Genomic DNA, 14,667 nt, shown 5'->3' on the forward strand with positions numbered 1-14,667 from the left:
TTTCTTTCCAGTAAATTGTAACTCTCGGGGGGGAAGAACGCGATGACCCAACAATCTCAGCACAAATTCGACAATTATTACTTTTTTTTTTTATTCCTGGCTAAGCATAAACACCCTGGAGAGCATGAGAAGGTAGTCCACAAGAGCAGACCAATAAGATCATGTCAACCTTTATTAAGTTGGCCAAACATTGCCATTTCTACTTGTGCATTATTTATGCTTCTCAGCACCTCGGAGAGAACGCGGTCGCACAGAGAGACCCCCATTTCTTCTTCCATGCAGTACTCCTTATATGTCTGTGAAGCACGGAGCAGCTATCTTCCCATTACCTGTCCTGATGTGCATCTAGCTCGTTTCACTGATATTAAAGTTATCAATAATGAGGGCAAAGCAAGCTTAAACAGCTGAGCCACGGTGTGTAATTCTGAGCGGAGAAGGACAAACGAGATCTGTTTCCATACGTAATATAAATCATTTCTACAACTAATGACAGTGCACATCTGTCAGGATGGAGAGAAATTTCTGGAGAGGTAACGTTATGTAAAGAATAAAACTCTTGAAGGCATGCTGTTATAGGAAAAGAATCAAGAACAAGGTGGTGTGCTGTTTACTGTTCCCACCCAGAAGATTATTTTCCAATAACAGCACTCCCCAAAGTTCAATCTCCTTATACTATAACCATTTGCCAGCACTAACAATTGTTAATTTATTACTGAGCAACACGTCATGCTTTTTAAGATGTTATGGGTACATTTCATATTGCAGAACGTTCATGAGACTAGTAAGTTTCTGATTTTTACTTGCGTTATAGTAGCTATAAACGGTCATTCCCTCACCGTTCCTTCTTGAAATTAAGACAAAAAAACAGCTTTTCATGTTACAGAGCAAGTGCTGACATTGGAGACTCCTTCCATTAATGTTATATACAGTGAGGGAAAAAAGTATTTGATCCCCTGCTGATTTTGTACGTTTGCCCACTGACAAAGAAATGATCAGTCTATAATTTTAATGGTAGATTTATTTGAACAGTGAGAGACAGAATAACAACAAAAAAATCCAGAAAAACGCATGTCAAAAATGTTATAAATTGATTTGCATTTTAATGAGGGAAATAAGTATTTGACCCCTCTGCAAAACATGACTTAGTACTTGGTGGAAAAACCCTTGTTGGCAATCACAGAGGTCAGACGTTTCTTGTAGTTGGCCACCAGGTTTGCACACATCTCAGGAGGGATTTTGTCCCGCTCCTCTTTGCAGATCTTCTCCAAATCATTAAGGTTTCGAGGCTGACGTTTGGCAACTCGAACCTTCAGCTCCCTCCACAGATTTTCTATGGGATTAAGGTCTGGAGACTGGCTAGGCCACTCCAGGACCTTAATGTGCTTCTTCTTGAGCCACTCCTTTGTTGCCTTGGCCGTGTGTTTTGGGTCATTGTCATGCTGGATTACCCATTCACGAGCCATTTTCAATGCCCTGGCTGAGGGAAGGAGGTTCTCACCCAAGATTTGACGGTACATAACCCCGTCCATCGTCCCTTTGATGTGGTGAAGTTGTCCTGTCCCCTCAGCAGAAAAACACCCCCAAAGCATAATGTTTCCACCTCCATGTTTGCCGGTGAGGATGGTGTTCTTGGGGTCATAGGCAGCATTCATCCTCCTCCAAACACGGCGAGTTGAGTTGATGCCAAAGAGCTCCATTTTGGTCTCATCTGACCTCAACACTTTCACCCAGTTGTCCTCTGAACCATGCAGATGTTCATTGGCAAACTTCAGACGGACATGTATATGTGCTTTCTTGAGCAGCAGACCTTGCGGGTGCTGCAGGATTTCAGTCCTTCACGGCGTAGTGTATTACCAATTGTTTTCTTGGTGACTATGGTCCCAGCTGCCTTGAGATCATTGACAAGATCCTCCCGTGTAGTTCTGGGCTGATTCCTCACTGTTCTCATGATCACTGCAACTCCACGAGGTGAGATCTTGCATGGAGCCCCAGGCCAAGGGAGATTGACAGTTCTTTTGTGTTTCTTCCATTTGCGAATAATCGCACCAACTGTTGTCACCTTCTCACCAAGCTGCTTGGCAATGGTCTTGTAGCCCATTCCAGACTTGTGTCGGTCTACAATCTTGTCCCTGACATCCTTGGGGAGCTCTTTGGTCTTGGCCATGGTGGAGAGTTTGGAATCTGATTGATTGATTGCTTCTGTGGACAGGTGTCTTTTATACAGGTAACGAGCTGATATTAGGAGCACTCCCTTTAACAGTGTGCTCCTAATCTCAGCTCGTCACCTGTATAAAAGACACCTGGGAGCCAGAAATCTTTCTGATTGAGAGGGGGTCAAATACTTATTTCCCTCATGAAAATGCAAATCAATTTATAAAATTTTTGACATGCGTTTTTCTGGATTTTTTTGTTGTTATTCTGTCTCTCACTGTTCAAATAAACCTACCATTAAAATTATAGACTGATCATTTCTTTGTCAGTGGGCAAACGTAAAAAATCAGCAGGGGATCAAATACTTCTTTCCCTCACTGTAAACATCTCCTTACAGAATGCTGTTCCACAGTATTGATTATTTGTTTGTTTTTTGTTTTATTATCAGTCTTAGTTTATGTAGAGCATTTGCCGTACAAGTCCCTGTGTAAGTTGTTACTATAGAAACATGAATGTACTAGAATGAGCGCATTATTGATATAATCCTGTGATCTGAATTACAGCTGGATCTACTGCCAATCGACACCTCTGGACCAATTCGATTCAAGAATTCAACAGCGCTGTTGTAAAATGTGTCGCAGGTTTAAGCTCTGTCCTGTTTAGTAGTTAAATATCATCCATTTAATCATTTTGTAGCTAAGGATATGGTATTTTGTTCTTTCCATCCTACGATTTTGCATAGAAATGTCGATCGGTCTCGGAAATAATTTGTCTCCAGTTCTGTGCCATTCTGCCAAAACAGAGAGTGATTGCAGACTGCAGGCACAATCAGGTCACAGAAATACACACATACAATTTATTTACTGCTCCAATGGGCTTATACCATTTGTCTACCATGACACAGGAGGCGAATAAAGCTTTACTAAACCTACGCAATCCACACTGGCCTTATGAGTTCCTTTCCAATTGTGCCTCTGCAGAGACAGGCGTCTCAAATCTGATTCCAGGCTGTGACAGCTGTCCGAGTCTCCCAGGTGGCCCACTCTACTCAGCAGCAAAGTGTCTTATTAAACAAGAAATACCAAAAAAAAAAAAAAAAGCAGACACAGAAATCAGAGAGAGAGAGAGCAGAGCCTTTTTATGATATCGCTCACAAAGAACTCGTGGATGAGTGTGTGTGAGTATTTGCACCCTCCAATCTTTCTCTGAAATCCGTGTCCTTGACAGCTAGGATATAATTACAATCACAAACGATCATTCACAAGAGGTTATGTGATTAATCAGTGTTTTTTTTTCAAGAGTGACACACACACACACACACACATGCACACAGAGACACAGCTTAATTTCTCATTTCCCCCATACAGACCTTGGCACTGAATATTTCTCCCTTAACAGTCCTGTGCCCTTTTCGCATGATAAACACTGTGAATCACATTGAGCTGCAGCGTTGTATAGCTGTAGTTGGATGTTGGATATTGAATGTATTGTTTTGACATTCTGAATATGATGATGACTCCGAGGAGTTCGCTAAACCCTAACAATACCGATATATGTTAATGATTGTAGATTGTACAGTTAAAAAATATAATGTCAGTTTGCTTTTGTCAAAGGACATTCATGATGCTAATGGAGAAAACCAGAATACTGATACTGTCTATTAGGGCATGCTTATTGTTCAAGTTTTTTTGGGGGGGGGGTTTCCTCTTTTGGCTGCTCCCGTTCATGTCGCCACAGTGGATCACATCTTCATATTTTGTTCCTGCACAAGTTTGACGCCGGATGCCCTTCCTGACGCAACACTCCCCATTTTCCGGGCTTGGAACCAGCACTGAGAATGCACTGGCTCATGCAACCCTCCAGTGGCTGGGGTTGGTTCCCTGACCACAAACTGAACCCGGGCTACGGCGATGAGAGCGCCGCATGCTAGCCACTAGTCCACCAGGGAATCTACTAGCCCAGCTACTGACTTAACAAATTTTTATCCAGCTGAACAGAATTTTTTTTAAGCATCTAAACTCTAAAATGACCAGCATGTTTTGCTCTGGTCCCTGGTTCGATCCTGAGCTCTGGTTTCTGTCTGTTTGGAGTTTCTGTGCATGTTCTCCCTGTGTCCATGTGGATTTCCTCTGGGTTCTCTGTCCCCCCCCAAACATGCCAGTGGGTGGACTGGCTACGCTAATTTACCCCTGGATGTTAATGTATATTTACGGTGCCCTGCGATGTATGGCGACCCATCCAGGGTGTTTTCCTTCCTCGCACCCAGTGCTCCGGTGATCCACTGTGATCGCATGGTAAAGTGAAGATAAATCAATGAATTAATTTAGTTCCTGTAGCACTTTTTAAAAACTTTTTGGTTTCACAGAGATATCAACAAGAGCCTTAATAGTAAATGATTTATGGTGATTAAGGTTTTTGAGTCATGCAGGTTATTTGTCTAGGAGTATGAAATTAAGCAGACTGGATTTGAATGACAATTTTGAAGACCTTTCCCAGCTCATCTGCATTGTTTCATCATCTTCCTACCACAAGTCCAGTTGGTAGGTCAGGCTTTCTCGACTCTACTCTTTAGGACACAGGAGTACTCTCCATATTAAACATTATCTGATGAGCTGGATTTGTGTTCACAGTTAGAAAAGAGTGAAGAGGTGTATAGCTTGTAGTTGAGAAATCATGGCACAGACTTTCTAAGGCTAAACAATAGCAAATGCCACATAAAAAGTGTTGTAGCAGATGGGAACATTCCCTAAACAATACATTTCCTTATTGTGTTCCTGCAATATTGACAAGAAAGAGGACGAAAGGCCCCCAAATCACCATATATGGTAAACAATTTCCCTTTAAAGGCATTATTTTATGGCTGTGTGTGCGCAATATACTGCCCCAAATGCATTTGCGATTGTTGTTGTCTTTTCTGCTGCCATTTTTGGAAATGTAATGTATTGCAGCATGAGTGGTATGAATACATGTACGTATGTATCATTATTCAGCCAGTAGTTGGTTGGGAAATTCCAGACCTGTCTCCAGTTTCATGGTGAAATGTTCCCATGGCTAAAAACCCTGGAGTAGAAAGGAAATGACTGTGCATAGGGGATGATGCCGCTGCGTTTTCTGGTCCCTCCAAAAGTGAGCGGACACATTTCCACTGCACCAACGAAACGACTGAGCCACTCATCACTCTCAACAAACAGACTCCCGTAGTTCTTAAAAACATGATTCTTGCATTTAAAATGTTCATGTGACAGTTCCTCAAAGCAAGGCAAGGACAGCTGTTGTCTGCTTCATCCTAATCAATCTTTAGATTCACCTTTAATGTGATTTTACTTTACAGTTCAGCTGTGTCACCTGTCTGCATCTTCTTGTGAGCACCATAGTGACCAATTATTGTTAATACTGCTGATGTGATTGACAACAGGAGCTTCACATAATCAGTTTACCCACAATGCCACTTTTCTTCCGCTAGGGGTTTCTGCATAGGCACGGTCAAGAGTAGTTCTACTGTAAATATACTCACATCCTGCTCACACACAAGAATAAATTGATCAAGCACATTCTTCTGTATTGTAATCACAAAACTACCCATATGCACACTTGATAAAGAAGATCCCAGGTTTTATAATAATAATATTAACCTTAAGTGGAGTATAAATGAACAACTTCTGGTATTGTCCAGTGCTCCATGTCACTCAAAGTCATAAAAACATTTGAAAATACCTGAATCATACTCAATTTGACAGTGACTTGAGTTATTTTATTATCCCTTTAAAATACATGATATCAGAGTGATTTATGGTATCTATATATCATTTCATTATTAATTTGTGTAGCAGTTGTTTTTTTTTTACTGCTCACATACATTTGCTGTGGTACATTTCCATTTACCCGAACATTGGAATTAATCTTTTTTTTTTTTTTTTTTTTTTTAATTAAGCAGGCTCACTAAAACAGAGTTCCTGGAAAAGACTTCTGCGATTCCCAGAAGCACTTGTGCTCTTTTAGCTGTTTATTATCTCACAGTATGATGCACTGCAGCACTCAGAGCAAACTAGTTGGAAGAAAGGAGTCAGCTGTGTAATTCAATTTTATTTAATGTGATTTAATAAATATTTAATAAGTGTGATGGTGGGTCTGAGAGAGCTTTAAAAGTCATTATTTATTTATTATTCGTGTAATTTCTTTAGAGTAAAGTTCCAGATGTGTGGTGTTCAAGAAGAGGACTTGATTTGTGCTGTAATACTCTAATAATATGGTGGCTTAGTGGTTGTGGTTGGGTTTGGGGGGGGCACTTTCGGTCAACCTCTGATGTACGATCATCTATCGTACAAGTCCCTGTGAGTTGTTGTATCGAAAGGATAACATATTAGAACAAGCAGCTGGAACTACCGTCGGAGCTGCTGTTATTGAAAATGAATCACCACCTTGTGACCAAAAAGATTTGAGAAATCAGCAGCACTGTCATATAAATTTCTTGTATTCACTTTCTTCAAATTGAGTTTTATGCAGCCTGCTATTGTAAATGACTTAATAGTAATAATAATAATAATAATAATCTAACAAAATAAATAATTGTTGGCCATGTCTGATGTCAAATCCAGGCACTGGACAAACATTTCTAAAAGAATTAATCTCCTTTATTAATTTTCATTTAAGGCAATCCAATACAAAGCATTTCACAACCCACCGTTATAACAACAATCATGTACAATATAGTAATTTGAGGTGAAAAACAAACATGCCAGTGAAAAATAATAACTAAAAATTAAAAATAAGTAAAAACAACAAATAATTCAAGATGAATGCATATATTAAAAAAACAGACCATGGGACATGCTGTGGGCTGCCTGTTTCCAAATGAAACAAATATCACACAAAAACAAACCAAAGGTACAGCAAGAAAATAAAAACAGCGCACTAAGCCTGCTGTTATAGTTGGCATTTACATGTACAATTAATTTTCTCTACAGTATGTTACAGATGTTGGCACGGAATGTTTACCTGTACATCCCCCTAACACATATCACTGGGTGTAAAGCTGCGATCAAACACTTATCGTCCACTACAGGCAATAAATTAAATTAATAAACGGTATGAAAAGGGATCATGTACAGTTCTTAAGGAATGAAATCTTTACAATAAAGTGCTTCCTTAAATATTTTGAGTGAACTGTTTTTTAAAAAAAAACAAAAAAAAAAAACAGACTCATTAAATGATTTATGCGCCTCTCCACTCAGTCTTCAGTGGTAGAAGTTAAATCCCAGAACTGCTCAGGAGACATTGTTACCCCTGAGTAAGAATCTTGACTTTCAGCTGCTTATATGTTTGAAAGGAATTCTGCCTCACTTATAAGATAAATGAATAGTTAATTAATTAAATGAATTAGTATGTAGCATTGTTCTTTCCTGACCACACAGTACGTTTAGGGCTCATGCATGCTGTGCAGTGTTGTAAATCTTTGAAAAGGTTAGATAGAGAGTGCTATATTCGAAACCTCTTTTGTGCACCCCTTGTGTATTTTGTATTTCTGATCCAGGTCAGTATGCTGCGTCTGTGGTACAACCGATCCACAAGCTACAGTGAGTTTGTCTGGGAGTGTATAAGAAAAACGATGTTACACACTGGGTAAATTACAAAGAAATGACAATCAGATTAATGCTTGGAATAAAGATGGCAAATAGGTCTCTGTAAGCCTTCTTTTGGAATAATTTAACTGTAACATACAACCCCTAAAAAAAATTATGGAATTACCACACTTCGATGATGCAGGCTCTCATAAAAGGAGCAACAAAGTACTAATTGTGGTTTTTGTTGTTGTTACTGGTGGTTCCATAATTTTTTCCTCAACATTGAGTGATTCCATAATTATTTCACCTACTTGATTTGGAAAAAAAAAAATACATTAATTTAAAAAATTTCATTTAACTTATTTGAGGTATGTTTCACGAAGCCAGAATGTTCAGTTATTAAACAAAAATGGTTTTGTCATATGTTTTTTATTTATTTGCTATGAAGTAAAAATAAATAAATAAATAAATAAAAGCTGGGTGAGCATCCTCTAACTGTGGTGATTCTATCATTTTTGCCAAGGGTTAGTATGGGGGGAAAAATGAGATTTTGATTGCGTGTTGGAAGTATGTGTCCTGCAGCAAGGGGGATTACAATACTGTTATTAGCACACCCTTGTCAACATGACTGTAAACTCAAAAGGCAGTGTGAGCTGAACAATACTTTATATTTCTAAAGTGTCTCATATAGCTTGATGCATTCAAATTGGGCTAAGTGCTCCATCTATAAATGGCAGTTGCTGTAGTTTGTTTTATTTTAATCTTGTAGTTAGTAAGCAATCAGACACCATGTTGATTTCTTACAATGAAAAACTGTACAAATATCCAAGGAAACATCTTCAATTACACATATCTTTAATGAATGGAATGGCAACAAGGGTGTGATGAAAACAGTAATGGAAACACAATGCAAGTATCCTATAAACATTATTTAATAGTTTATTGAAGGCCAATTCTTTACCTTTTGATTGTTTCTGGTGAACTACAATAAAGGTCCAAAAGTATGTGGACACCTGACCCTAACACCCATATGTGCTCATTTCAAAACCATGGAGTTGGTCCCCATCTTTGCTGTTATAATAACCTCCACTGTTCTGGGAAGGCTTTCCACTATATTTTGGAGCGTGGCCATGGGGTTTTGTCCATTCAGCCACAGTATTAGGTCAGGCACTGATGTCGAGAAGGCCTGGTGCACAGTTGGCATTCCAATCCATCCCAAAGGTGTTCATTGGAGTTGAGGTCAGTGCTCAGGCTGCTTGAGTTCTTCTACACCAACATTGGCTAACCATGTCTTTATGGACCTCGTTTTGTGCACAGGGGCAATGTCATAATGAAACAATTTTACTTTTTACTTTTTCTACAGCATATGAAGACATTCTAGACATTTGTGTGCTTACGCTGCTAAATTTGTGGCAAGTTTTGGGGAGGCTCACATATGGGTGTGATGGTCAGGTGGCCCTGTACTTTTGGGCATATTGTGCAGATGTGTACTTTTGTTATACAAATTGTGTATCCGGGCATACTAATGGCATGGCTTTATATAATATTTGTACACTCACCTTTAATAGGAACACCTGTACCCCTACTCACCCTTGAAATTATTCAATCAGCCAACATTGTGGAAGTGTGGAAGCAGCGCAACACATAAAATCAACAAGCTGATCAACTTCTGCTCGTCACTGGATGTTTTGGGTTTTTTATGGAGTTATGCCTGAAAATTCCAGGCGATCAGCAGTTTCTGAAATACTCCAACCATCTTGCACCAACAACCGTGCGACAGTCAAAGTAACTGAAATCACACTTTTCGCTATTTTGATGTTTTATGTAAACATTAACTGAAGATCTTGACCTGCAGCTGCGTGATTTTATGCATTGCACTAATGCCACATGAATGGCAGATAATTGCATGAATGAGCATATTGTGTAGACATTCTATCATAACCTGGAATTCATAATGTACCTTTTTATAAGGAATATTATGATATTCCTGAAAAGAAAGAAAAAAGATCATGCATGCCCTAATGGAACATAAAGATAAAGAAATCAAATGTAATTTTATATATATCGCTTACATGAAAACCATCCAGCTGGGAATTAGCTGAATTAATTACATAAAACTGATCTATTTGCTTTTCCTTATATTGAATTAGATATCATATGACAAAACCATTCAATCTGACTAGATGTGCAATGGCTATAAAACAATACTTTGTCTAATTTTTGTATGTTTTAATTAGTTACAGTCTGTAATTGTCTTAGATGTTATGGTGACTCATCACTGCAGCATAACCGCATGCCCAGTTGAACAGGTCACCAGAAATGCCACGTCTAAGTTGCCGGTGACTCACCAGACATGTAGAGGACAGAACATGCTGCAAATAGTAACAAAGCTATGATGATGCTGATCAACCTTTTAATCACCCAGGACTGTAATTTAGTCCATCACAGAGGCCAGGTCTCATTTGATTAAAAGTCTCTTGACAAAATCGAATTGGTTTCTGTGGGCCATAATATTCAGAGTATTATTCATCTGTTCTCGCAGAAGAGAGGGATAAGAAGAGAGATGGAAAGAGCAGGAGAGAAATGGGAGCGATTGCAGAACAGCAGATGTGACCATTCGTCTTCGCACAGGGGAAACAGGAAATAAAAACATATCTGTTACATTGCAGTGTGCAATAACCTTGTAGATTATAATCTATTTTGCAGTGGATCTGACAGAGCCTAGTGCTTAAAAGTTTGATTTCACCCTCGAGCATATATAATTAGGAATAAAATTTTACTGCTGTGCTTTTTAACTGATCTGAATAAGAGATTTACCCATTATGTGCCTATTTTCTGTATAGAAACACACAACTGTGTATCGTCTCACCAGCATGCTTTGAACAGACAAGAAACAGAATCTACTAAGAAACAACATAAAGGCTAAAAAAAAAACCCAACACTTAACCCAAGTGGTGCGCAGAAGTGTCAAATCAAATGCACTTGAACAAGTCTCAATCCGCAATGAGAATGCCACTAAGAAAAGTATCAGAAAACTTCACCTGAATGCACATAGTACACCAATGTGGAGTAAGGTCAAAGGTCAGAGCAGGGAATACTTGTCCAGGTACACTGAGACAATGACAGACAGGCACGAGTTGAATCCACAAATATCATCCTCTTCTTCCCTTCTCAACTCACTGCCCCAGAAGAGAAACAGTCATGAGCCAAGATTTTTTTTTTCATTCTTTTTCTTTTTTTGACAAAAACTTGACTGAAGTGTGCTTCTTTGATCATGCTGTTGTCCCAGAGAAAACAGGCAGGAAACAAAAGCAGTAAGAGAAATGCCTTGGCATCTCAGAGTGTCCCAGAGAGACCGTATGTAGAGTTATGAATGGAGCCAGTGGCCTACTGCTCCATCAGTCCCAATCCCATAATTCCAAGGAGGTTGATGTTAGGCTGAACACACCCTCAGGGAAGTGTGGCCTCATATCTGAGTGTGGTGTGTGTGTCCTGGGGGGGTGTATGGAGGGGGTGCTGGGTTGGGTTTGATGCCTCTGCTCTTCATGTATGAAATAAACTGGTCGGGAATTTCTGCCAGGACATCTTTGGCCAACCGTGCCATACTTAACACATGATTACCCGTCCGGTCCATGTAGTCCCGGAACGGCACAAACTGCAAAGAGCAAGAAGTGTTCATTTATTTCATTTATCCAACCATTTGTTAACTGTTAGTGATGGCAGTTGCATTCAAGTCAGAGACTGGGTTGAATTAAGCAGCTAATGAAATATAATTAATGAGTACAATCCTGCATGCTTAGATATTATCATTACTAATGTCCCCTGCACAAAACAGAAAGATGCCTCTGGAAAATTCAGAAATTCATTTGGGATCTACATTAATAATTGCCTTATTAGAAAATGGGTTATGGTTCATGGATCAGCTACCTAAAGCTTAACTAAAAAGGCATTTGTTAAATCGGTAATGAAAAATGCTGATGAGGTAACGCTTGGTTGGATTTCATCTCTTTAAAAGATCAATTTGAGAGAAAGTGAAAGAGAAGGGTGTCACAGCAATTCCAAAAGATGAAAAGTTCTTATAACATGATATTAATGTGACCATAAATAAATATGTTTTTAAAAAATATCTTTGATCAGACATGGTTTCTAGTGTCACCTGAACAATGTCCCGTTCTGCTAGTTTCCCTCGTGAGGAAATCCTTATGTCATCACCATCCAACTCCACCATGGCTGAAAGGGGGGGGAACAGTAAAAATTAGGAAAAACATTTTTTTAAAAAGGTGGGAGGCATTTTGCAGTCATGGTTTGGGTCTCCTTCAAGGGAAGAATCCAGAGCTGTCTGTCTGGGTTTGTTTTTATGAATAGGCTCTTTGCTTTCCTTCCATCTCCCAAAGACATAGCAGTAAGTGAGCTGATGTCTTTAAACTGTCCCCTAGGTGTGAATGAGTGTTTCTGGGTATGCAAATGAGGACACACCTCCCTGCTTCAACCAAGCTTTTGGATGAAGGTTAGTTAATGCGCAGCACTGTAGATGCACAAAACATTGTTAGAATCCAGTGCATTTCTGCATGGTACATTTGCCTACAAACCCCCTCTCTGCATCACTATACAAATATGGTTCAACACAACATATAAACCAGCCTTCAGGTCACTGATCAGCAAAACCTATTTCTATTGGGCAGACCATTCTGCTATTTGAGCTGCTCTGCCTCAGCCTGGTTAGCATTAGTGGGCTAGCCTTGGAAGGCAGCACTGTTATGTTAAGATTTTTTTGGGTAATTGAACAATTAGCATAGCTTGCTGAGCTCACAGCCAATTTAGCTAGCTAGCATTATTTGTGGTTGGGACTGAATTTGGGAGGCAGTGCGGACTGTTTCTGTTTTGACGTGCTTGCCTTCTTCCCATAACGCATCCTGGTGCGTTTTCTGTCGAGCAACACATGATACTCCTGAGATGCCAGTGGTCCTGACCCCTTCTGCTCTCTGGGCCTGTCTGATACATTTTGATGCCCTAGTTCTGCTTAAGAGTTGTCAGAGATGTTGGAAGTCACATGCTGCTGCTGAGGATGGCCCCACATGGTACAGCCTAAAGATCATTTAGATTGCTGAGGATGGTAACACTTAAAAACGATGGCTTTGGACCTCAATTCATATGCAGTTATGCTATGATGGCTAGGACTACAACTGCTACAAACCGTTTTGCACTCAAGTCTCCATCAGTGAACAGTGGAGAAGTTCAACAAAACAGACTTATTATAAAAAAAATTTATGAATTTGACCATGTAGTATTAACAGATTTATAAAAGAGATTTACTCATTTGTAATTGCACTATCCGTTGTTACCCAGATGAGGATGGGTTCTCTTTTGAGTCTGGTTCCTCTCAAGGTTTCTTCCTCATAGTGTCTCAGGGAGTTTTTCCTTGCCACAGTCACCTCTGGCTTGCTCATTAGAGATAAATTCATACATTTAAAATCTATATCCTGAATATTCTATATATTTCTGTTTTGGGACAATGTCCATTGTTAAAAGCGCTAAACAAATAAAAATGAATGAATGGTGCCATTTCTTTCCCAGGTAAGTGACGCTCACACCTGGCTGTGCACATGATGTAAAAGAAAACATGACTCATCAGACCAGGCCACCTTCTTCCAATGCTCCATGGTCAAATTCTGATGCTCACATGCCCACTGTAGGCGATTTTGGCAGTGGACCAGGTCATTGTGGGCACTCTGACTGGTCTGAGGCTACGCAGCTCCATATGCAGCAAGTGGCGATGCACTGTGTGTTCTGACACCTTTCTATGATAGCCAGCATTAACTTTTTCAGCAATTTGTATTTCAGTACCTCTTCTGTGGGATTGGACCAGACGAGCTAGCCTTTGCTCCCCACGTACATCAACAAGCCTTGGGTGCCCATGACCCTGCCGCTAGTTCACTAGTTGTCCTTCCTTGGACTACTTTTGCTAAGTACTAACCACTGCATACTGGGAACACCCCACAAGTCCTGCCTGTACTAAAAAGTGCCCTTAAAACTATAACCCTACAACCATATAGTGTGTAACTATACTGTGTCAGCCCAGTATATATTTCAATAAATATATATAGAATGAAGGGTAACTTGAGAGCTAGATCTCATTACTGCTTTAATAACTGCTTATTCCTTTGGCACTTCTACTGAAATTTATTGGCTCACATATTGATGCAGGGCATTGAATTGTATTACTGGCATTATGTACAGCAGTTCTTGTCCACATGACCCACAGACAACACATCCATTAACTCATCCCATCTCTGTTGAAATACACATTTCTATTCTTGGCTCAGACTTTGTACAGGCCCTCAGTGGGGTAGAGAAGTGTGGGAGGTTTTGGCTTATTATTTGACCATAGCCTCTAACTCCAGCCACCTCTTTGACGGTGAAGTGCAAGATGTGACGACTAGTGCCCATTTACTGGATGCAGTGTGCTAATCACAGCACACTCAGTGATTAGACTGTGCTCCTCTAATCAATGCTCCCTGTGACCCATCTTCCCTGCATTTGCACTGATCAAGGAAATGAGTTGGAAATTACTTTCAGAGCATCTGTCTGGCTAATTGCAAGGAGGTAGCAGACCTTACCTGTGTTTTTAAAATTCAATCACAGAGTTATTGATTTGTTTCCAGTTATTAACTTTGGTGGGGGAAGGAGGTGCTTTTGTAAACAAGGCAAAGACAAACAACCAGACAACGTTCTCCATTGCTTAAGGTGGTGAAGACCTTGCTTTAGAAAAGGATGAAAGAAGAAATTGTATATTTACCATCAAACTCTGCTTGGCCCACTCCAACAATGATAATTGACATGGGAAGCTTGGCACCCTGCAGACATAAAGAATATTTACTTCCCTCAGGGCAATAACATTCATTTTCACTGTTCACATGCAAGAATCAATGCCAATGACTTTAAGCGATAAAACCAT

The 14,667-nt window shown here is 39.7% G+C and overlaps 1 protein-coding gene across 1 annotated transcript in view; it reads right to left on the bottom strand.

Annotated features, from left to right (window-relative positions):
- Positions 1–6,308: 6,308 nt before the first annotated feature.
- cpne5b (copine Vb) overlaps positions 6,309–14,667 on the bottom strand; it is a 120,017-nt gene continuing 111,658 nt past the window's right edge. Inside the window, exons 18-20 of the mRNA XM_017496467.3 lie at positions 14,509–14,566; positions 11,869–11,942; positions 6,309–11,367 (exon numbers count right to left, since the gene is read on the bottom strand). Of these exons, the coding sequence (XP_017351956.1) occupies positions 11,179–11,367; positions 11,869–11,942; positions 14,509–14,566 (321 nt within the window). The 3' untranslated portion in view covers positions 6,309–11,178. The remainder of the gene's footprint in view (positions 11,368–11,868; positions 11,943–14,508; positions 14,567–14,667) is intronic.

Source organism: Ictalurus punctatus, chromosome 21, assembly GCF_001660625.3.
Source record: "Ictalurus punctatus breed USDA103 chromosome 21, Coco_2.0, whole genome shotgun sequence".
In the NCBI taxonomy this organism is placed as follows: Eukaryota; Metazoa; Chordata; class Actinopteri; order Siluriformes; family Ictaluridae; genus Ictalurus; species Ictalurus punctatus.